A 26,476-nucleotide genomic window follows, 5' to 3' on the forward strand; every position below is an offset into this window, starting at 1 on the left:
TAGGTAAGATATCTTCAAATTTCGATTGAGGAGACCTTAAACGTCAACCAATATGAAAACAGTATGGAATAGGCATGTATTTTAAGCGGTGTGTTAGGTTAGTCCGAACTAGAACATAAGATGTATAAAAATAACAATGCCATACTGCATACTATTTTTTTTTCATAGGTCATGTTCCAAGTACAATATTTTAAAAAGGTTTTGTTTAAAATAAAGCGCTGTGATGGTAAATTTTTGCTTATTACACATCTATGATTGAACCTTGATAAGGTTTGTTTAAAATTGTCTTCTGTCTCGTCAGCAAATATCTCATTGATATTCCTGTCCCAATATCTTGCAATTCTGCTTGAATGCATTCTACCTCGTCTTTAATTAAGTCTTAAACATTCAGCAAAATATTTCTCGCTAAATTTTATTAATTCTATAATATGCCTATGGTCTTGCCATGAAACGTTGTAGAGTGGATGAATAGTTAGAGGCGGAATTATCTCTTTTTAACAACGGAGATTTGACATTTAGAAGGAGATAAAGAATTATGCATTCACTAACTGTAAAACATTTATAAGTAAGGAAATGTTATGTGTATTCAGTAGTACAATTTTCACCGTTTGTCAACAGTCTTCATGTGAATTATTTGAATACTTCTACTAGGTTTTTTACTCGTAAGTGCTTCATTGCGTATTTGAATAGGTATTTTACTGGTCTTAGATTTTTTTTCGTCCATTTAGATTTTGTAATGATGTTTTCCTCCTGCGGCCAGTACGAGATAAATTGCAAAAACGAGTATAGCACTTGAAAAAACCTGGTCGTGATTGAAGATTTAAATCTTATATTGCTTTTTTTAATATCTTCATGTACTTAATATCTTCATGTATCCACTGACTATCACGTCTCCTAACATAGGTAAGCCTTTGTTCTTGTTCTTGCAGTCGCAAAAACATCAAACCAATTTCGAAATAGGTTGAAATGTGTCACTATCCACCTTTTATCGTAAAATTGAAGCAATATCCTTTACAAACTTTCAACTTTCTTTCATTTCCAACTGTATATATTCACACTCACAATTATTACTCAGATGAATAAAGAGAACTCCCACAATAACATTAAAAACATTGGCTGATTTAGCAGATGATTCAGCAGTCCTTAAGGCCTATTTTTAGATCATTTTTAGCCACGTAATTTTATATGAATAAAAGCAACGTTTGTTATCGTTTATATGCTTTTGTATTGCCTTTGTTACCCTCATTTATTTTTGAAACTCTCAGATAACCTTCTATCTTACATTTATTTTCACTTCAGTTTAAACAAAAACATTTATCTGCTAACATCTTTGTGAACGATTACCTCACAAGGTATCTTATCACAAGCGTCTAGAACTCTAGGAAAACTTTTAGAAAATGCAGAACCAAACTTGGATCAATACAATACACAAAGATCTTGCAAGTCATCGAAGCAAGTTTAAAAAATTAGCACTTACTAACAATTAATTACAAAAAAGATTATTATCATTTTATTTTTAAATCTTTAAAGCAAACGATATTCACTATAATATGACTTTTGGGAATTATTGTCGTCTATCAAAACAACAACAGCAAGTCTGTAAACAAGTTTTTATTAGTCGAACCCTTGATGAATGGTCTGGGTTTTTGTGGTCACAAACCCGCAGTATCGAGGAATGATGAGGTAAGTGAGTACGCACGCGCTTACGTTGCACAATTTACGATGGGTACCTCTAGTCTGAGTTCAGATTCTACTGTCTAGTAGCGTTGTAGCAAAAGACGCGCGTTTTAGACGCCGCCAGCTCCCCGCACGCTCCAAACCCGCCCCGCAGCCCCGCCGCTCTCCTCGCGCCTCCAGTTGCTCCGCAGCTGCCGCGTGTGTCCGTCGCATTTTCAATGCGACACCGCTCCTCATCTGTCATAATATGGATATATATCATATTCGCGCTCTTGTCAATATTCAGTTCTCATATTTGTGGTTTTGTGAAGTCTCCGACAAGTATAAATGGATTATATTGTAAAGTGCGATCGGAAACGATTAGAATTGTAAGGTCCGCAATGGAATTTCTAGTATGGCCAACCGCGCGCTCCGTCATGTTCGGCACATGGCTTCATAATACTGTGGTGGTGCGCAAAATACAAGTTTACTATAACGTTACACCTGAAAACAATATAAAATAGTGAAATTCTTACGTTTATTTAATCTCGATCTATGTATCCGTCGTTAAGCAAAAGTGACTGCATAACTCGTACATATAAAACACGGCATGGTGTACTCGTGGCGTCCACGTTACACTATGGCGGGCTTTAGTTCAAAGTCTGCTGTGAGTATTGTATTTACGCCTCAGAACCGCAATAGAATATAATACTTTGCGTGATCGTATAATAAGTTGTACGTTAAATTTGTTTATAAACATGCCCCCAGTTAAACAATTGCAAAATATTTTCACAAGGCGCTTTGCGTGTTTTAAATTAAAAGTGAGAGTGTTCATCGGATTTGTTGCAATATTTTTCCAATTGTAATTCTTCATACAAAAACGTTGCTTTGTTCAAAGTATATTCGGTCCGAGGTCACTGGCTCTACAGCAAGTTGGTTAATCGCTCAGAAACATTCAATGAATTGTTTTTTAATTCAAAACAGCTGTAATCAACGTGTACATTTGTAATACCTACACTTATTAGTTGAGCGTTCATTAGCATATTATAAATTCCCACTGCTTTTAAATCGGAAATAATACACGTCAGTCAAATGCGTAAGGCACGTAAGTCAAAGTGGCATTCAATTATATTATACCTTCGTGTGTATAAATTATTCAAATGTAATATAAGTGTAGTCAATTACAATTGCAGTACTACAGAAAGGTTCACAGGCGTGGTCAACTGACCAGTCACATTCTCTCGGCGTTGACTTCCTGAAATCTAATCAGACTAATCAGGGTCCCATTGCGATTCAAGAAATAAATTCCATTATCGATTCCCAGTGCTTTATTGAAATGCCAATCACTTAAGCACGTTTATTGTGAAATCTCAATAATAATCTAATAAATTGTTGCATTTTCTTCATAAAAAAAAATATCTATACGTATTTTATTTATTAGAAGGTATTTTTGAATACAATTTGAGCAATTAAATTAATTGAAAATGCTTATCGACAACAACATCATTCATTTCTATTGTATTTACAAATCGTTCACTATATTTACATAATACAAGAACATTGTGCAGAACTAGGTCCTGTTATCTTGTATTCGTTATTTTATCATACCACATAGCTCGTTATTATAATTTGCCAAATAAGTGCCCTATTTAAGTGAAAGTAATACGAATAACCGGACACATTTTCGAAGTGTTAATTTAAAACCAAGATGCCGGGTATTCATTATCGTCTAGACTGGGTATCGTAATAGTAACTTTATAACAGTTGTCGCATTAGGGAAAGGTTATGCAACGGGAGAAAGCCACGTGGCCCAATCGTGTTTTGTGCGCATGTCAAATAGGTGAACCCGTTTTAATATGGATTACATCCTTCACGCCTCGAATTTTATAGAAATATAACTCTTTGACAACAAATAAACTAATTTATGATGGAGATATTCATACCTAATGCAATGTAAATAAAAATATTTGAATGATAACTCTATTATATTTTTTATTATCGTTCTTAGTGCTCAAGTTTAATATTTAATTGAAACTGTTTTAATAATTAATCATTAACTCTAAAAGTTTACAAGTGATAGTAAAATTCGGACGCCACGTGGTGCTCCCAAGCTGTGCGCAAGTCTACGCGTCACAGCTGTGAACTAGGAAAATCGTTAACATCTACCGCATCACATGGTCTATCTTTTCACCTTCATTACAATAAAAACTATGATCTTAACATATTCGTATATCGAAAAAAAAGATGTATGTGATTATTTAAATAATGGAAGGTAGAATAAAAATCTAATACTTTAATCTTATGAATGCTTTGTCCTATTTAGATATGGATAAGAAATCTAAACTTTTGTGTTTAATTTCCATTGAAAATAATTAAATAATAATATATATCAAATGAATTTCCATTTAGCTGTATATTTGTATCAGCTATATTATCGGTTAAACGTGATTTATTACCATTTACGTTATTGGGTGTATTTTTTATGTCCTTCCTGTTTTTTTTTATTGTACTTTAAAGGTTTCCTGACTGACCTTTAGTGTTCACGTGAGCTCTACTAAACGCTTGCGGCGCTTTGCCAAGTCAACTTTCTCTGCCAAAGCATTTGATTAAAGAAATATTTCATTTATATATAAATTTTATTACTTTAGAACAACTGTTTTTGAATATTTTGAAGATAGTACATAGTACATAGAAGTCGGTTCTTCTTACAGAATAAATCTTAACACATCCTTCTCTTATAATTTTGTTTATAACTAAAAATATAATTTAATGGTTTGAAGTTGTAGTCTTTTAATATTACTAGTTCCTGGTGAATTACCGTTTTTATTTTGACAAATGTATGAGTCTCTTAGTTTATAGTTCAATTCTCATGCAGTTCTATTTCTATTTTTACTTTTGCTTTTATTATTGTTTAGATAGTCTTATACTGTTGATATTTATTAATAACATCGTATTCTACTATTTGAAGGTCGTACACATAGCATCTTGTTTTGTTTAATCATTCGCAGAACTTGTTTTTCGCCATTCGTAAAGTTGTACTATTATTGTCTACTTCTGGTTTTAATAATAAAGGCGAAGATTACTTGAAAGATCGATAAATAAATATATTTTTAACGATAAAAGTAAATTTCGTGTAATTGTGTTTAAATTTCCAAGTATGCCGTTTAATTAAACCTTTTTAATAATTTCTAACGGAAGAACAGTAAACGACAAACAACATATGTGTTGTTACAAGTGCTTTATCGTTAACGAGGTCACGTGATTTCCACGCGGATATACGACCTTATTCCATCAACATTTAGTTGCTTGTAGAGATCATTATAAGGTCAATAAAATAAGAATTATCTCTTATATTATTCCTCTATTGACTTAGAAATATATCATAACTTTATTGTTTTTGATTGTATTATTTTGATGGTAATTGATTGAACGAATCGTGTATAAATTTTAATTTCGAAAGAAATATTGAAAAAGTACATGATATTATGCAAATTTGTAATTAAATTGATTCGCTTATATTGTAAGTGTTTCTTCATTCGTTCATTTAACGCGGTGTTTCATTTATGTTCTGTTTTATTGTAGTCGTAAATGATCACTCAAAGGTCCAAGCTGTTTGTTTGCTTATTTAGGAACGTCGTGTAACATCAGAACTTCGTGAATACAAAGAAGGTCGGTCTTGCCGCAACGTGATGAGTTAGAACACCCATCCGTTCCGATTTGCCCTTATATAGCAAAAATTTGGAGAGCGCTCATTTGAGAAATATTTATAAATATTTATAGAATGAATTAAGAAATAAAACTATATGCATTCTAACCGTATAATTTATTTTCAAACCTGTTGTGCAGGTAAAATATTTTAAAGGAAATTCGAGACATGTACTTCAATAGTAATGATATTTGCTTGGAGTTATATGGTCGTGATTTTCGACACGATTCATGATATCACCAAAAATAAACCTTGGCCCACTATCATCCTCGTTTTTAATGTCATGTGCTTTGCTAAATTGTTTATACGATAAATCTTTTAAGTGTCCTTGTGCGCATGACATACGAGTCATACATGTCCTTTATCTAGCCACGAATCTGTGAAAGGAATGTTTGCTTAGTAAAAGTCATGTGACCGTTAATATTGCTTGAATTTCGATCTAATGTTACTTGACGGTATCAAATGTTCTTGTTCGTGTTAAAAATGAATGGGAAACTTTATATATGTTGTTATTTTATATTTAGAATGCGTTGAAATTCCACACTAGTGAAAGAGATATAATGACAATCGTGTAAAATAGTCTAACAGTTTTGAATTACATGTATTCTAACGCCACCGCAAAATACCTGGTGGAACTAAGTAGAAATTCAGTTTTTACAGCTAAACTATTGTTGTCTGACTAGATTTTCACCGGTTTATTCATTTGTGCTTTGGAATGTCGGACGTAACATGAGAATAGTGAATGGCTACTTCAACGTCGCTTGCGGTCCGGCTGTATGAGACTCGACTGTTTTATCTTTAATTATAATGTCATTTGATTGAATCGTGCCATTGAAAAATCATAACCTACTACTTAGTTACGAGATAAAGGCGAATAATGATGAAGTCAAGTTAAAAAGAAAGATTATAGATCGACCCTTGCTATATATAGTTCTTTTATTATCTTATAATATAATATATGTATGATATGTTTTCTCCTTTCAAATACGCTGTTCAAACGAGCACACATCGCCGTTTAGAGAATTAAATGGCGTAACTCTATGGACATGTTGATGATGTAAGGAATTATATATATTCCTTACAGCGCTAATTGCTATGGGCGGTTATGACCACTTACGATCAGGTGACCCATTTGGTCGTTACCTCATATAAATGCGCTGCCCCATCGAGATTGCGCGCTTTAGAGAAAAAACTGGCGTAACCCCATGGATGTTTTTTTCCTATAACGAGAGATAGATAATGTCTCATATTAAAGTGATTATAACCATTCAAATAAAAGTAACGAGAATTTTACTCTATGTAATTACACTTAACTAATTCACCAACATTATTTTTGGGCCCTTTACCAATTGAGCAATAGGGTAATGAGCTCCAAAAATAAATGACCCACTTTTGAAATGTTTTTATTATAAATAATAATAAGATATTCATGGTCGTATAACGTGTCGTACGTCTGTGCCAGTTCGCAAAACATTTTGCCAATGTCAAGTCTGATGAAGCGGATACATGTATATATTTTAATAAAAAATATTCTTTAGTATTTGATATGTGTCAAATTTACTGTAACATATTAAGATATCTGAATAAAAGGCTATTATTATCTATCATGTGTCATAGGACTTGGTAACATTTGAAAAAATGTTTTTTTTTTTAACAAAGTTGTTGTATGCATATGTCTCTTATTTAAAAACCCAACAAATAATCAAAATTATCGATCCATCTATCAAAATTATATAACTCCACGTCGAAATGAAACATAAATAGACATTTACCGTTTATAATTAGGTATGTTAATGACGTAGTTGTTGCTATTATGATGGCTACGTGTTTAGGCATAATTATATTTATATTTTATTAAAATATATGATACTAGCTGAACTTGCGGCTTTACTATAACTTTACCTATTGCACCCAAACCATGACCCCTTTACCCCCTTTACCACCTCGAGGGGTGAATTAAAAAAGCCTATGACCCGCTCCCGGGACTGATACTATCTCCATTCGTCTAAATCTGTTTATAATTTCATCTAAATCGGTTCAACGTTTTAAGCGTGAAGATGTAACAGACAAAAGTTATTTTCGTATTTATAATGTTTATATGAATGATATTTTGTCTGATTTAAGAGTTACATTTTTACAAGGCAAAAGAAACTTGTTTTTATTTAACTTTGCTTATTTCATAAAATCATTTTTTAAATAAAACCAATTGGACTTATATATTTTAATAAGATAAATGTATCAAATGATTCGTATAAATTAAACAATAGTTCATACTAAATCTTGTTTCAGATTATAAACTCATATAGCCTATTCAAAGTATTCGATACTCTTACAAGTCTTACAATTGTCTTTGACTGCTGACTATTGAACTATTCTGCGAAGAATCAAGCGCCTGTGACCGCATTCTTTGTCGTCGACATGCGCAGAAACTGGAGCGCGCGTCCGTTAAACAACTACCAAGTCTCGCGATATTATATCTCCTACTACTTCCTGACATCCTAGTACCATAAATGAGTATTTTATTTATTTTATTGAATGGTTTATGGTTCATGGTTTAATTGAAAGTATATCACTCTGTTATCTTAACAAACTATACTCGCCTTTAAGATGAATGCAATAAAGTATAAATAAACATAATATATAATATAATAATTAATCAACACAGGCAAATGTCTTTCAATTGCAACGATAAACAATATGTTCATCATAAAACGGAGCTTTACGCTCTCGTATAAAAAAATGTTCTATATTCAAATTATATGAATTGTCCCTAGATTAGATTTCTTAATACTTCTAATAATAAGACTATTATGATTTTTTTTAACTTCAATAGCACCAATGACTTACGGGCCGCCTAGCGATGTAAAAAGTCACAAGTTCGATCATGACCCCTTGGACTTTTGTCGTCCCTACCCCAGGCACAAGCTTAAGATTTAATCGGAGGTGTAAATAGAAATAAGTATTAGTAATTCCGTAAAGAAACTTCTCTTCTTCTTCTAAAAATAATAAAAAATTGTAAACACATAGAAGATGTTGTTACAGTAAAGTTTTTGTAACTAATGTTAGGTTTTGGAGATAGTTTAAGTTTATTATGAACATAATTGTAGTAACTGCATGCATTATATTGATACTTATAATACTGATAGAGACAAAGTTCATTACGCTATTCAAATTGTCATTTCTACACATATATTTGAATATATTTTCAAAAGTGAAAATCACCTTCATAATATGCCGATTTCCCTATTCATTAAACTTACGTCAATACTCATTTCATACAAAAATAGTAACAAACTTGTGTCAATATATTCTTATCTTGATAAAAACCAATTAGAATGTCAAATATTTCATTTCTAATTAAAAAAATATATCGATATCATTGGAATGCTTCGTAATGATGTCTTAATATATATACATATAATTCTTCTATACGTGTGTCATTGAACTAAACGATTGGACTGATTTGTTTGTGTGTGAGTGGGTGGCTTAGATTGGACCCAGTAGGTGGCGCTGCGATCGAGTTCCAGGATGGGCTAGTTAGCTATTATAAATTGCCTCTGCGATCTGACAATTAGTAACGCCATAATAATATATGCATTAGCTATCAGTCTCGTGGGAACCGCAAAGTGCAAAGGAAATAATAAGCTTTTACCCCATGATATATATTTTTTAATAATAACGATTATAGTCCAATCAGTATCGATCCAAGCGGCCGGTGCATTGCTAATAAGTTAGTATATTTTAAGGCAAGCCTTCGGCTTTTTGTGGTGATCTATTATCGCCATAAAAATATGTTCTGCGTTACTAATTTAAATTGCAAAGTCAAAACGAGCGAGGAGGGGTTTTAGCCCCTTTGGGTAGGTAATACTCACTCACTTATTCTACCGTCAAACAGCAATACTTTGTACTGCTGTGTGTGTTTGAAGGGTGAGTGAGGCCGGTGTAATTACAGGCTAAAGAAACATAATTAGACTTAGTTCCCAAAGTTGGTGGCGCCTTGGTACATGTAAGGAATGGTACATATTTCTTATAGTGCCAGTGTATATGGAAGGTATATTATTATACACTTCATCTTGGGGCCTATAAGCTATCAACATAATATAAAGGTCCCTTTTCGAACGGATCCTTTTCGATTCAATTAATTTTATAGGAAAATTTTAAATTTCAGTAATCCGAAAATTCAAACTATAAAATTAACCGTAGTCGCATATATATTGCATCTTTCATATATGTAATGTGGTACTCGCGTGTCAATGACAGGTACGGCCGTTGATTAGTAATTCTAAAAAGAGCTTAATTAACAATATTCCGTTTCCGGTCATGTGATTATACTGAACCACTTGATCTGTTCCGAGAGGTCGACGATCCGCTGTGCCGTATTATGTGATCAATAACAAATAGGTATTGTTAGAGCATTCATAAAGATAAAATTAATTACAGCTCATTGTCAATAATAGCTTTTCCGCTGCACATAAAAACTTAGTCGAGGTGAAGCAAACACGCTTGTGAGTTTTTGCTCTGGACAAAAAAAAATCGTCGGGTGTATTTTGTATTTTACCGCAGCCGTATCGTGAAGCCATGTCGTACTTGTGAAGTGATATAACGAATAAAATAGATGGATTCACGTGTCAAAAATAAAGATTGTGTACGTGTTACAATATTAAAACAGTTCGGATGTGCGTTCGTTAATTAAAATTTATCTTGAAAGACCATTGCGTCAACGATAAATCTGTAGAGCTATTCTGTAAACGATAGAATCGGAAAGAAAGAAATGATACTATTATTAGATCATAACAATTTTAATTTTTTATAAGTGAGATACGAAGTGATTTTTACAGAATAGCACTGCTGATAGTTTATTAGAAGTATTTTATTGCCGTATTGGATATTTTTTAATCAAACTTACTTCTAAATTCAAACAGTAGTCAATTACTGATGTTCTATCGTATATTGTACCATACGACTATATTTTTGATACGTGGTCACTCTTTGAAGAGCCAGAGCGGTTATCGTCGTCCAATGTTAAGTAAAGTTTTAAATTTCAGGACAGTGTGAACGGAGCGGTGCAAATGTGATTTTATATTAGTATAAAAAAACTAAACTAATTTATTTACATCGTAGTATCGATGCAGTTATCCATTAAAAGATGGAACGTTACAAACTGGACGCGTTACGATTTCGTGCTTCCTTTAGTGAGTTAAACTAGTGTGTAGTGATAAAAGTCTGATTTGGTTAAACGTTAGTTTTATCTATATCGGAGTATGCTGATCAACACGTTCCTTGACACTGAGGATTTTGTACACCTGTACTATCCGGAAGATGAACCGCCGGCCCCGCAGGGCTGTGGTGCGGGAGCACGCCTCGCTTCGAAGTACCCTCGACCGACTACGCCTGAATATAAAGAGGTAATTACTTTAAGGGTAAACATATGATCGGCGGATGATGCAATCGACTCAGAAGCCGCCATAAAAGCCGCCATTTATTTATACTTTTTTATTGATAGTACTAAGGCAGATAGACGTATAATGGACTTGATTGTAAGTGTTCTTCGGCTAAAAATATCTGTACGTGGAGTTATTTTATGGGCCATTCTTGATATGCCGATACGCTGCCAACCGTGCAGTTTAAGCTTCTGTATTGTTCTAATAATTTCACTGCTTCATTCATCCTCTATACGGAACAGAGCCTTAATGTTTGACTGTAGAATAATACTAAGAGATGTAATAAAACGACGTATTTCAGTGAAAGCTGACAACCGAGAGCGTTTATTTAAAAATAAACGTACATACAATAATACATAGACAAGACGTAATACCACAGATTACAGATGGCAGCACTAGATTACTTATTTGATGTAACTATATAAAACAATATATTTCTTACAAAATGATTATATTATTTTATATTTATAGTCAATTGCCTGAAACACAAACAAGTTAGACAAAATATGAAATGACTTGCACAAATATTTATATATATATTATTATTATTACACGGAAACATAATCTTAAGCCAGACGTATTAAATCACAAATAACGTTACGATTTCGCTCGGAATATCGCTATTGCCTTGAAAGATAATTGTTCAGACTTCGCTTGCCTTTAACTCCCACGTTAACGTCTGAACTCATTCATGAATATGACGCCGATGCAAATCTCTTTAGCATCGTTATTACTATATATTTGCATATATATATAATATGTCACTCGATAATTATAAGCACCGTTAGTTTATATTACATCTAGCAAGATTGTGAGTTTACGAAATCATCTGGGTGATGTTAGTGTTTGTTAAAGTTATACTTGTAACTATGCGCTCTTTTTATTGAATTAGACAATTCAATAAAAAGAGAGCATAGTGTAATTTTATCTGTATATTAAACAAGTTGTATATTTAATAATAACCTCACCTCCCTGTCTATCCGGTGGAAGAGGTTCCTCTTGTAAGTTTGTCGACATATTTAATTCATTCCTGAAATAACTGTAGATTATATGTACGTCGTCATGGACTTTTTTACAGTTACTTTTCAGCTCTTCAACTTCTCTTAAAGTTAAGATAGTTTGAAACGCATTTAAAGTTTTTTGAGTTAACAACACCGTTTTCTATCATCGTGGTAATAATTTTGGAAACTTCTGCTTCTCCTTTCTTTTATTTGTTGCTTTAATATAGAGTATGAACTGCACTTTGAAGAAGTTACCGTTGATATGTTATACCGTTTTTTTTTTTTTATTAAAAAGAAACAATATTTGCCGGAGCAAAGAAATAGAGCCGTTTCTTGTATTGGGGCTCCATAGGGTTTGGTTTATTTGTTGTTATTATATTTGTCATGATAGCGGCGATAGTGACGTACAATTATAAATAAAAAAAGGAGGGAGCTATTACGGTTATAAGGTATCAACCCTATGAGAGAAGACGTAGGCTTAGTAATACAATTCCAACGTTTGGATCCGGAATCCCTAAAAAAATCGTACGAGTAAGATCTCTTTATAGTGTCACGATACGTTTTACTACTATATATACAAGATTGGTTAGTATTTTTAGTTAACTAGTTATCGCCCATAACTTCGTTCGCGTTTTAGTGATTGCTCGTTAGAGTTTTGGCACAAAAAAGTATGTCCTTCCTTAGATTAAATCTATGTTTTATACCAAATTTCATGAAATTCAATTTTTTTGTTCGGCAAAAGTTTCAAAAGGGTCAGTTTTGTTGTTGTGAAAGAGCAACAGACAAAGTGAGAGTTATATTCGCATACATAATGTTAGTATAGATAATTAGTTTAATTTATTGACATATGAATTGGCATTACCACTTACGTCAATGTATATTTTTTTAATTTATCAACCACATTAATGTCAATTCCCGTCGTGTCTGGTCTGAATTTAAACGACATAAATTCGAAGCAATTGATAATGACGACTTACAGTAGGGGCTCGTGTTTATTTCAAAGCAAACGGGACAGTTTTACAAACGTAACCTCGAAGTGAATCATCCGATACTAATGTTTCACAAAGAATTCTCTGACTAACTTAATCAAAACATTGTTGAGGAGCTTGGGTTAGCATGGCGTGCTGTTTGTTGGGTAATTAATTGATGGATTAAGTAATGTTTGAACATTGAAGGTAACTGAGAACTTTGTTAGGAACACGACGCACGCGGAAAATGCCGTTAAAAAGGCGTAAAATAATCTTCGTTATTTAAACGGTTTATTGTGAAATTTCAACGAAGCGTTAATAAGAAAACTTAGATACTTATTCTCATTTTGGATGTATTTAATAAGAAATTAAGTTCGATAGTTTACAGCGACACAACATGAGCAACTAAGTTTATGTAATTCTATTTATTTGTTTGATTTATATCGTTCATTCATGTTCATCGACGCAGGTGGGTTTAATAACACCGACAGAAACTGAAACGACAACGTTTTGGTGTATCGGTCAATATGTCTTTCTATTCATTATCATCAAACAAATACATACAATTGACATATCTTCAACAGTTTGCGCTTTGTTTGTGATCTAATAACCTTTTTTCTAACGGCTCTTTTGTAAAAATAGCAAAGACACTATTTAAGGTTTTATTGGTTTTCATAAAATCTGAATCTAAAATTTCTGCATAGTTAAAGTGTTGAAGTGTTGTAATAAGTTACCATTTTGTATCGGTTTGGGTTTTAGATTCAATAGATAATGACATTAAAATGTAACCACTGAGTTTCTTGCTGGTTCTGAGTGATTTCACCAGTTTTACCAAAACGATGAGTTAAATTCGTGCACATTTGACGTTGGAAACAATACTATGCACGGTCTTAGTAGTTTAAGCTAGTTATTTCGAAATATAAATCGTTTTCAATCGGCTAGTTTAACGGTTACAAAACGTTACAATACACGTAATCAGTACAATGTGTATGGTCTACGTTTTCATAGCGTTAACGTAACGATGTACATTCGTGACGTTGCGAAAGTGGGGAGGGCTCGCCGGCGTCGTTTCCGCGATTGGCCAACCATCTACGCGCCAAACGTCCTTGCAAGTACATCAGCAATCACTCGGCGGACACTAGACGATACAAACATTTCACAAGCTTTAACCACTAAGAAAAATTACAAAATATACACACTATGTTAGAGTAAGTGACAAATATTTCACTAAATGTTATATATTAATAGCGTAAGTCGTTTTTGTCCCAGTGATTATGGGACGACAGCTGCACATAAAAAATCGGTTATAGTCTCATTTTGAAGAGCTCCAGACGTAAATGTGAATTAAAGAGGATTTTTTATTTCAATTTACTAAATTGTTATGATTGAAATTGATGAAAGAATTAATTTTAGAGAGCGGAAAAAGGTTACCGGCCCTTTAGAGAGCGGTTCTACGGCTGTATAAGAATGAATACGTAAACATTCCAACAGAACTAATGTAGACTATGTGATATTAAAAAAAAAACATTTAAAAGAGGTTTCATCATATTGGCACCAAATGCCAAATGACTTGCAGTTTACAATGAAATGAAATCAAAACAAAGCCTGTCATAGTTTTCATAAAAATTGTCATAAAAAATCTTTTGAATACACGCGAAGATTCGCGGTAGACTTACTACTGATAACTAAACGCTTTAATACATTTGCCAAGTTATATATATAAAAATCGAACAGCTATAAATCTGTCTCGTGCTACGAGGACAGGTCTTAAATATTGGATGGTTGGAAACCAATGACGTGCATTCAAGTTCTAAGAGACTTCATGTTTCTCATGAAACTCGTTTATAGTTTTATATGTAGAAGTTAGATAAATTAAAAATCTGCGCAATCTATCAACCAACATGGTGTGAGCCACTTGTCACTGAATATATTATAATTAGTTCTTTTTCTTAATTTATATTGTTAAATGTTATTTATAGGCTTATTATTTGCCTTAGACGAGACTCAAACGTACATTCTTATACTTAAATTGAATATTAATCCAACAGCGTTACGTAGTGTTGCGTTGAATACATAAATAGCCTATTAGAAAGATTGCTAACCAATACTTGAGTTTTTTAAATATGATTATATAATATGTATATTTCATTTTGTTTTATGAAAATTCTTAACTATAGAAGTGCATTTAAGATAAAAGATTTAACATTAAGCAAAAATTAAAAATTGAAATATTATGTTTTATCAAAAAGCTGAGATAGCCCAGTGGTTAGAATGCATGCATCTTAACCGATGATTTCGAGTTCAAACCCAGGCAAGCACCACTGAATTTTCATGTGCTTAATTTGTGTTTATAATTCATCTCGTGCTCGGCGGTGAAGGAAAACATCGTGAAGGAACCTGCATGTATCTAATTTCAACGAAATGGGAGGCCTTATCCCAGCAGTGGGTAATTTAGAGGCTGTTAATGTATCAAAAAGAAAATAGCCTTAGAAAAGTGCTATATTGGATTAATAATATTATAAAATGCGAAAGGACACTAACAGTATCATGAAGATGATCGTGCAAAAAGTTAAATATATCCGTGACACATATGAACGAGCTTACTAATAAACGTTGTTAAGCGGAATAGTAACACACATATTTCTCCCTTTCTGACTTCAGTAATTTGACATTCGAAAAAAGAAGACAAAACATTGTATAACAATACCGTATACAACGTTAGCAACGTTAATTATATAATTCCGATAAAGTACAACACAAATTGATCCCATTCAATGATTATAACATTGTAAAGGATAACTGAACTAGTTTAAGTGCAGAGAACTAGCGATTTAGGTTTCACGGTTGGCAGCGTATTGGCATTACAAACTATATTGATATACAGCCATATAGCAATTTAGATAAGGCAATACCCGAGGTTCTTTATAGCCATAGCTACATTGCTTGCGCCTTTAAGTAAGTAGGAGTAACAAGTTACGTTAACGGGTGTGCCGTGTATTTGTAATTTATTATGAGCCGAAAGTACTTCGGTCTATTACTTTATAGTGTCAACCAATAAAACAATTCAAGTAACCGTTAAAGTAACAATTAAAGTACCGGGAATTCGTATCTGCCTTTTATTTTATCTGAGGATAATCTATTTATTGATAAAGGTAACGTTTATCGTGGTTGAATCCACGTGGAACAGTTATTATATATTTAGTTTATACATTTAACAAATCAGTTAATCAAGATAAAGATATATATAAGTTCATATGTCATTGCGATATTTCTTTTATTGGTCATAAATTCATTCAGCTGCCAAAAATCACAACAAATATATATCACGAAAATGCATAGTATAATAAAAATACAGAATAAACGTAACTCTTGCATTTACACTATTTTATACTGGATTACAGATATTATTATTATTATTAAAATTACTAATACAGCAATTATTATACATTTATTTAATAGACTTATTTCCTTAAATTTGAAATGCTAACATATTATTAAAATAAGTTTTTATTGTACAGCTTGACGTTAGACATTCATTGTTACATAAGACATCGTTGGGATGCCTTTTAAAATTTGGTTCTAAACTATTATCCGAGAGGACTTGTACTAATATATTTTATGTTTTAAAATGTATATCATTTTTAAAATATTGCTGATGGTATAAAAACTATTTAATGAAGAACTATTATACATAACTGCAATGCTGATACTAAATATACTACAGCATGTCTACAACGTTCACAGTTTTTCAGTCATTAGACAATACAAACCGCTATGTCCCTGCGTTTTAAATCTGTAATATCTTCGAAAACATTAATTTAAAATACATGCTGTAAAGGACTATATTGATCTATATGAAATGCGCTTCGAAAATAAGCCATTATTTTTCTTGTAAAAAGTAAAGGACAAAGAATGGTTATTGTGGGTTATGCCTAAGAGATAGACAATTACCATCTCGGACTTTTTTGAACACCTTTTATAAGGTATACTGTAGTAAATTAATTTGATCTATCTCGTATGGTTCAGCCAGCGTTTGCAATGTAAGCTCAAAATGTATTTATTTACATTACTTTAAAATCTCTAAAATTATCAGTGTTTCTCTACTATATTATGCATAAATAAATACATACAAACCTTCCCCTTGAATCAACTAATCTATCTATTAAAAAACAGCATCAAAATCCGTTGTGTAATTTTAAAGATCTAAACATACACAGGGACAGACAGAGGTAAGCGACTTTGTTTTGTACTATGTAATTATAATATACAATTTTATAGTGATCGGTCAAACGGATTCGAAGTGTAGTCTCAAACATCATTTTTATATAAATATTCGGTGTTGATTCTTGTTCGACGGCCTTCTTGGTTAATAGACAATAATAAAGATTGGCGAATTCTCCTTTGGATACTGCGCCATTGAGCAATTAATGGTGACCTTATAGTTTCTTGTATCATGGCTTTGATTTAAAGTGAACCCATACCCAAATAAAACACATTATAATTACATGAAAGGAAAGTACTCGAGGTACTTTTTATATGCCTTCATTATAACATGATGTTTACAGCTCGGTTGATAATAAATCAATAGGAATTCATTAATCTATAATAAATTTTATATATAAATTTATTTTTCCTTGTTTGGTTTCTTTTGTTTACCATGAACGAACACTAGATAAAATATTTTTATGAGAGCATTACCAGGAATTAGTTTTTTTTTAATATATCGAGATTGATCGGTTGCACTACAATGCTCAACAATGTAATGCCTCATTTCTCCTACCGTAAATTTAACTCAAAATCTGTTTCGTGTCAAGCAAGCTTTAAAGGATCAAACGATGTGTCTGTCCAACGATGTATTATACTTCATTAATAATGTAAAACGTTATAACTATTTTAGTTTTCACTCTTAATACCATTATATAAGGTTTAAAGTCTAATAATATAATAATATTATTGATAAAACGCTCTAGAATCTTCGAAGTTATTTGACTGGATGAGTTTTTACATTACCCAATGGGGAAGAGGTTATTGAACTATGACGATTTAACTATTAACCGTCCTATATAAATATGTTCTAGCTTAATGTAACGCAAGTCTACCATCTAGTATTTTATTTTCGGTTGGGTATTATGAGTTCGTCATAACCGGTATTTAGTATTAATTATATTCGACGGTTTTACACTGTTCATTTGTTTAAATATTTAAATAGCGTCGTCGTTATTTTATAATTAGAATTATCATATATGCTACTAGTATATACCCGTCTGTCTGTCTGATACATGGCTAAATCACTTAACCCCAGAAAAAGGACATAGGCTATTTTTTATGTCTAAAACGTGGGCGTAGCCGAGGGCGAAGACTAGTAATATTTATATACTATAAAATATTACTATAAGTAATGTTCGTTATTTAAACGCAATGTAGAAAGTACATCCCGCAGTAACTATCCTTTTATGGTGTTGTCATGATTCGAGATAACGCGGCGCTTGTGGGGGCGTAGCGCCCACTTATTTGTGATTATAAATATACCGTTCTTTTAATTCCTTACTTATCTACATGATTTTTGTTTTATGTTAGTATTTCTTTACGATTTTCATCGAACGAGTTGTTGACTGACGAGTTGTACTTGTATTAAGGAAATGTTTGTAAAGTTCAATGACCCCACGTCTACACAAAGAATTTCGATTAATGTGTACTTAGATGTATTTTTTTGTTACGATGAAATATTTATATCCAATGTATATAATTGTTATAAGTTTCATTGAATTATTTCAATGAGAGTAAAAAAATACAAATCACTTTTTATCTAACACTGGTTAATCTAATGCAAATCTTTGTAGAGCGAGTTTTATTCATTCCTAAATAAAAAAAACCCAGCACTACTTTAAAAAAAAACAGTAAAATAAAATAAGTTGATATTCATTTTCATAACGCTTTAAAACACTTTAGTACAAAGTAATAAGGACTATAATCGGATGACTGAATATTTTGTAGTTAGATAATTCTCACGACTTTTTCTGGGTACTTTTTACTCTATTGTCCGAATTTAATATTAATCAGCCACTCTTCTTGAAACCAGCATGAAACTTTTTTCATAGTTTTCATAATCGTCGTATTTGTTTCTTTGCTGTGGCGGTTACTTCAGCTTTGTCTTGATAGAAGTCTTTGAAATGTCAAATATTAATAATTTATATGTGTTGTGTACATAAATTACCCCACTAAGTGCGGTTGCGGTTTCGAAGGCTTGCCATAAAACAAAAATACAAAATAATAAAAATAAAATACCAGAAACTGCAACAAAAATTAGGGGTACCTCTAGAGACCTCCATGCACTTGAATATTCTATCTGTCACCTTGTATGCACCTCATCGTTATTTTTATAGCTCCGTATATCACGAACGTTATTGGTACCTAAATATTTTATATGCTTTTCATATAGATTACCCCAGTCGAAGAATCATAAAAATTGCTCGTTACGTAATCATAGTAGCTTTTTTTTTTAAAAAATATTTTTCTAGTTACGATATTTGTTAAAATTTTATGTTTTAAAAATAGAATTCATTTCTTCACCTTACAATTGCTAGATTTTATAAAAAACGGCAACGAGCGATTAAATGATCATTTATTAATTACAGCTAACATTTAAATACTAGGACTTGATTTCATTACTTAGAGGAATTAATATACTGCCGAACTGAGTATAATAAAATTAATTAATTATTATTATACCATTTATTTTATTTTGCTACACATACACATACATACGGACAAACTTTTTTCACTACTCTGCGGTCGAAGCCATCCTGGTATTCCCAGTGTAAACATTTCTGACAGATTTTTCGCAAAATAATCATTAACTATCCTTATTCCTTACTAATACTGTAAAGGCGAAAGTTTGTATGTATAGATTTTGTTATTCTTTCACGCAAAAATTACCGAATGGTTTTTAATGAAACTTTACAATAATATAGCTTATAAATCAGAATATAATAATAACCAACCCCTAAAACACGAGCGAATCCGCTTGCGAAAACTAATTTGTGTATATATTTATGACGTTTTTATTTAGATTTGATTCGTTTAAATTGCAAAGTACAAGTTGAAGAATTTAATTAAAAAATGTTATCTTTATAAATTAAATAAATCTCTAATATCACAAATACTCAAGCTCGGAATGACCTTGTATTTATCATAGTCGGAGTCTGACACTTTTCTGTTAATAAAGATTTTATAAAAATGATTGACCAACATATTATTTAATCCTTATGGTCTATAGTCTAAAAGTGACGTCACGACGGCTACTGCAGCAGTGCTCGAACTGTGTAGAAGAACATAAGTAAGTAAAGCTGCACACTCTTACGTACGTTCGATTAGCAATCTCAAGATCAGACGCAGGTTTACATATTTAAGTGTGTGTAATAAATGTCCATTGGCTTTCGAGGCACGGGTATCGTAAACACTGCCAAATTAATAACTGCCGAGCTGACGAATTTCTTGACAAAAAGAGCTATCAACTTTTAATGACGTGACCGGTTGTGATTTGAACACAAGATCTCAAGAGATCAAGTTAGAGGGCAAATTAAACAATACCAGCTAAAAAACGATCGATTCGTGGAAAAAAATATATCTTTAAAAATAACGTATAAATATATTGTAACATATATATCCGTTCTGAAACTTCGAATATGATATGTAATAATAACGTTTGAGACAAACGTCATGATGCCACTTTTTGCGCGAATTCTTAATAAATAAACTTAATAATCAATTTATGAGTTTTGTGTTATGAGTATCCACTATATTGTGATTAAAAAATCGTATACTATAATGGTTAAGTAAACGTGTCTAGTCGTAATGAGTCAGTGGAGGTAGATGTAGCGGTTGGTACACCACACGTATTTACGTGAACGCTGCGGGCGCCGCGTTACATCACCGCCTCGGAATGTTACGCCAATTAGACTCAAAGACTGCTCAAATAGATTTGTTACAATACAATTAGGATTTTATGATTACACTACTTTCTCTGTTTGATAAAATATTGTTCCGTATTTAAAACGAATTACGTTTGATTTTATGGTTTATTGTGCTCTTATAAATAAAAGTTACCGTAGACATTGCATCGGCAATTAGCTGTTGAATAAAGTTTTTTGGAACGTCTTTCTTTTACGCGGCTTACAGTAGAGTGAAATGGCAGATATCGTCACGTAAGGGAAACTCGTTATATCCCCCAGGCGATCTTCCCTCTCTTTCTTTTAAATACGGTTTTATATAATATTATTTCTTGCTATTGTTTTAATTTACTCGGGATTTTAGTAATAATTTTGTATATTGTCTTTTAATTATTCTGAAACTCGGTTAATTTAATTTATTGTGTCTGTTATTAAAGAGCAGAGATAGCCCAGTGCTTAGAAAGCGTGCATCTTAACCGATGATTGCGGTTTCAAACCCAGGCAAGCACCACTGAATTTTCATGTGCTTAATTTGTGTTTATAATTCATCTCGTGCTCGGCGGTGAAGGAAAGCGAGGAAACCGGCATGTGTCTAATTTCAACGAAATTCTGTCACATGTGTATTCCACCAACCCGCATTGGAGCAGCGTGGTGGAATATGCTCCAAACCTTCTCCTCAAAGGGAGAGGAGGTCTTAGCCCAGCAGTGGGAAATTTACAGGCTGTTAATGTGTCTTTTATTTAATCCATAATAAACAGCGAAGGCAACTGCATTCCGATCAGCTGTTCCAAGAGACCTCACGTTTTTTGTCGTATTATCGTAAATAATATTCCGATGGATAAAGAGTATAATGCATCTATATATCATTTTAGCACTTTCCTTTCAAACAACGTGTGTATTTTTAATGTGACAACATAACATCTATTGTTCAATATTCTCGGCTTATGAACGCATAGTAATTTGTATAAAAATTACTTCATAATTATCTTTTACTTTTTATTAGTTAGCATATTATTGCGATCGCATTTGAATTATATTTTATATTTATTAAAGGATTGTGTTTATATATATATGACGTCAAATTATAAATGAAGATGACAGATTACTTAAATTACGTTTCCAAATTAAATACATAATGCATTCTTTTAAATAATAGGAAATCATAACGATTTAAATAATCATGCTTTTCCTTAAATTACAGGAAACCAGAGCATGCATTTTTTTATTGAAAAATTTTAAAATAAAATCTATCTAATATTTCATGGAATTGGAGTTTTGTTTGTTTTGTTTACAGTTGTGTTGAGATTATAAATTCTTGTAATATAAAAAAAAATTATAGCGTATCCATTGATTAAAATACTGGAACAATGCTTATAGTAAATTATAGCGTGGAAATAAAGTTCCCTCTTTTTTTTTTAAATACTACGTAGCATGAACATGAACCACAATTACATTCATAGTAAATGAAAAGTAGTAAAAATAAAAAGTACTTATGGAATTATTTACTGTTTTGTCTTCCTCTTGTTATTTTTAATAAAGGTAAAGCCGCTTTTACACGCTTTATACATAACATGTTACATAAAGTTACTGCCTCGTTGGTCTAGAGGCTAGATATACGGCCGCAGATGCCGAGGTTCTAGGTTCAAACGATAAAAAGTTATTGTATTTTTCTATCGAATAATTCTCAGTAACAGCCGGGAGTCTGGAAGTTAGAAGTGTGTACATTCTTGTGCCTCGGAATGTACGTAGAGCCGTTGGACCTGCGACTGAAAACTTTCCGGTCGTGTCAGATTTGCCGTCCCTTATGAGAGTGCATCTGTGTTTCTGCACTATAATATGTCCTTCGTAGTTAGCTAGTCGCCCTTGAGATGCTCGGCGTGGCATAAATTGGTCAAGACATAACATATGTTTTGTCTTTTCCTACATACATTTTTTAGTTTAAAACGAAACGTGCCGCGCTGAAAACGCAACAGACAATACCTCGACGTGAAGCGCTGTTATAAAATTAATAAATATAAATAACAGAAACACTAGCCTTGTAATAAATACACTTTAAGAATAATTAATAAAAACGATTAAAACTTACGATTTATTCCATGTTTACGAAGTTTATTTTCGCTTTGTTTTACAGTTCTTTGTCGCAGTCGTTTATCGCGTGGATGACTGCGCAGATTTCCGTGATTATAACGAGATGGTTAAACAAATAAAGTTGACTACATTACACACTTCATTTTAATATTAAGTATATAATCATAAGCGATAGAAACATCGTGTCGATATATAATATACATACACATATTTATGTACCTATACGCATTCATGCTTTCAGCCGATAATGATAGCGTTTTGGTATGTTCTACACATGACCACGAATAAAGCAATCTAAAAAAAAATTGTATACGTAATTGTAAACAAATATTCTGAGTATATTTGTTCTTCAATATAAACGATTTATGTAGACCCTTATTCAGTATTCTATAGACCGGAGACTATCTAGTTGGTTATAAAAGCAAAGGACTGCAAATTGTATTATATTTCGAAAGATATCCCATGTTTGTGTACAGGAAAAAAGGTTGAATTCTTCAACGAAAAAATATATAAAATAACTATGATCGTATTGATATGTAAAGTCAAATAATTTGGATTAAAAATAACGACACATTTATGTACTTGTACTATATGTAGATAGAATAGAGGACACATGAATACCAATAAGCAAACGTAATGATTATAATACATTAAATCAATATTTTGACATTATCTTTGATACTAATAGTAGTAAATTGTGGTTTTTTTTTTTGACTGAATCTCGCCAAGTCTCGCAAGCGAATATTCAAATATGAGACGTTGAAGATGCGATACAAAAATATATCAATTCGAATTCATATTAATAAAACACTCACTATTATCCACACAATATTAGCCCAGTGGTTACGAAACTTAATAAAAGGAAGCTCCTATAGACTAAAGAATCAAACATTAAGGGTACCACTGCAGAGCAGCGACCAGAGCGACATACAATAATTTCATGTTACTACGACACGCACACTTTGTGTTGACCGGGCTGAAGTTAAGCTATTCTTAACTTGCGCCTCAAAGACAGTAAAGGTAACGTTCTTTAGGTAATTTTAATAGCACAATATGAGTGTGAGTATGTCGCCTATCTGCCTCGAGTTGACGCCCTTATTTCTCTATTGTTTCCCAGAACTATACCTACAGCTACTCGTGACGAATTTCCGGTTTACAATACATATTTGTTATTCAAGTATAAAAATAAAAGACAAGACGGTAAACCTTGAATGGCATTCCAACTCACTTATTGGTTATACCATTGCATTCCTATAAAGGTCACTCACTAGGGCTGTCGAAATTTAAATAAAATTGCATTTCGTTTAATAACTTTAACCTTTCAATATAAGTAATTGACTTGTTTCACAAAAATATTAGAGAACTACTAACATTTATATTTTCGTCCTCGTAAACCATTATGCTTATGTTAGGAATGAGTATACGATAACAGGTTAAGGAGTCCACGTCGAATCTGTAACTTTAACATCGCTAGACGTACCCTATATCGTTACCCTATATCGTTCTGATATATACTTCTTTGCAGACAGACAGAGTTATATTGCATATGCATACCATATATCAATAAAAAAAATACTGGAAAACATACTAAAAAAATACTAAAGATAAGAAAAACCAATGGCACAGACATGTCTGTGAATATACAAAAAATATATATGTATCGTTAAACTCTCATATCAATTAAACTAAGTTTAAATAAATAAATATTTTAACAGCAAATATATGCCAACCCTAGAGCCCCGTTGCTACGAGGAAATGGAAACCTTTCCCACATAATAAACTCGATATCAACCAGTAATATAAACATTGTAACATTACAAGTTTATTAAGAAATTGTATTGCATTTGTATTTAGTTATATTTGTTATGTTATAATTTAGTCGGTCGACTAAATATTTTCTTTATACTTAATATAGTAAGTAAATTCTAAGTAAAGTCTAAATAAAGCCTGTAAATGTGAGATTTTATCTTTTTTGAGAATTTCATTGAAATCAGACACATCCAGATTTCCTCATGATGATGTGCTTTACCGCCAAGTATGAAATGAATTACATTTATAAACACAAATTAATTTGAACGCATCAAAATTCAGTGGTAAGCACCACGGTTTGAACCCGCTATCATCGGTTGAGATGCACGCGTTCTAACCACTGGGTCATCTCGGATTTACATATATAATATATGTAAATCCGAGATGTAACGCCTCTACAGAAAAATAAATATGTATCAAGTTCGGACCATAACACTATCACAGATACGAATTATTGTTATAAATAATATAAGATACTTTAATTTCTGCAATATATAAGGTTTTCCAGTCAAGTCAAAAGTATCAATGTCAGCTATGTTTCTATTTTTAAAATGCAATCTAAAGTTAGTAAAGTAAAGGCGATAAACTTGTCGCTTTGAACATAACATCCGATCACTAAGTACAAATGCTTGGTCATCTCAATTAGTTCCAAGAGTATGTGTAATTTTAGTATGACCAGCAGGGTATTAAGCTCTATAAAGATAGTATTAAGTATCCTCTGCGAGAACATGTTCCGAATAATAATCGTCTTTATTATTTGTTGTAGTCGTTGGTCGTCAGCTGTTTTAAAAGAGTAGTCTATGTCCTTCCTTGGTAACAAGCTTTCGTCGTACCATATTTTATTAATTTCGGTTCACTGGTTTCACCGTGAAAAGCGACAAACAGACGAGAGTTACTTTCGCATTTAGAATATTAGTATCTTATATTACATATAGTAATAGTGTAAGCCGTTTTTTGTCCCAGTGATTATGGGATGCATATGCACATAAACAAATCGGTTATGGTCCCATTTTGAAGGGCTCCGGCCGTAGACGTGCAGAAAAATAAAGATGATTCTTGATTACAATTTATTAAATTGTTACAATTTGACAAAGAAATAATAATTTTAAAGAGTGGAGAAAAGTTGCTGGCCGGAAAAAATTAAACAAAATTAAAGTAAATTGTTATCGACAAAATCCAATTCTAACTGAATTAATAAATACTATTTGACATCAAAAATTTCATTTAAATAAGGTTTCATCATTTTGGCAACAAATGCAGATGAGTGACTTGCAGTTTACAATGAAATGAAATTAAAACACAACCTGTAATAGGTTCCGAAACTCCTATAAAATCTTTTGAATAAACGCGAAGTTTCGCGGGAGACCCTCTAGTATATATTATTTTAATAGTTGTAATACTACAGTCATGTTTTCTGAATTGCCTTAAGGTTGACTCGTAGAGAATGCCTTCAGGCACTCAGTCCCGTTTTGTACCAACTACAATAAATTGGTCAATTTAATTTTATAAATAAATATTAAATGTTCACTTATTGCAATTATATAAACTAACACCTGTATCATTTTGGTTTTCGTGTACAAATTATCAGATGTAAAACATTCAATTTGCAGGGATTTCTGTGATGTAAGTGAATTTTATACTTTGGGCGCCTCCGAGGAATTCCCTTATATCTCCTGTAATAAATAAAAAAACTTATGTTCGAATCAGACGTAAATTATACATGCTAGTTACATAGATTAGTCTTAGATAATATCCCTATTCTTATTTCATTTGACATTATTATTATTTTTTACGTTTCGCACGTAATAATAAATATAAATATAAATTTTGTGAGTGTGGTGATGTTCGACGTCTTTTT

At 32.1% G+C, this 26,476-nt stretch overlaps 1 protein-coding gene across 4 annotated transcripts in view; it reads left to right on the plus strand.

Annotated features, from left to right (window-relative positions):
• Positions 1 to 26,476, plus strand: part of LOC113395645 (myotubularin-related protein 4) — a 79,255-nt gene that overhangs the window by 34,408 nt on the left and 18,371 nt on the right. Inside the window, exons 1-2 of one of the 4 annotated variants that reach the window (XM_064218154.1) lie at positions 1,841 to 2,069; positions 10,408 to 10,767. The exons of 1 other annotated variant lie outside the window; for it this stretch is intronic. In XM_064218154.1, coding sequence (XP_064074224.1) covers positions 10,624 to 10,767 — 144 coding nt within the window. In that variant the 5' untranslated portion in view covers positions 1,841 to 2,069; positions 10,408 to 10,623. Of the gene's footprint in view, positions 1 to 1,840; positions 2,070 to 10,407; positions 10,768 to 26,476 lie in introns of those variants that run through there. 2 more of the 4 variants (XM_064218152.1, XM_064218153.1) reach the window with 2 other exon arrangements.

Source organism: Vanessa tameamea, chromosome 21 (assembly GCF_037043105.1).
Source record: "Vanessa tameamea isolate UH-Manoa-2023 chromosome 21, ilVanTame1 primary haplotype, whole genome shotgun sequence".
Classification (NCBI taxonomy): domain Eukaryota; kingdom Metazoa; phylum Arthropoda; class Insecta; order Lepidoptera; family Nymphalidae; genus Vanessa; species Vanessa tameamea.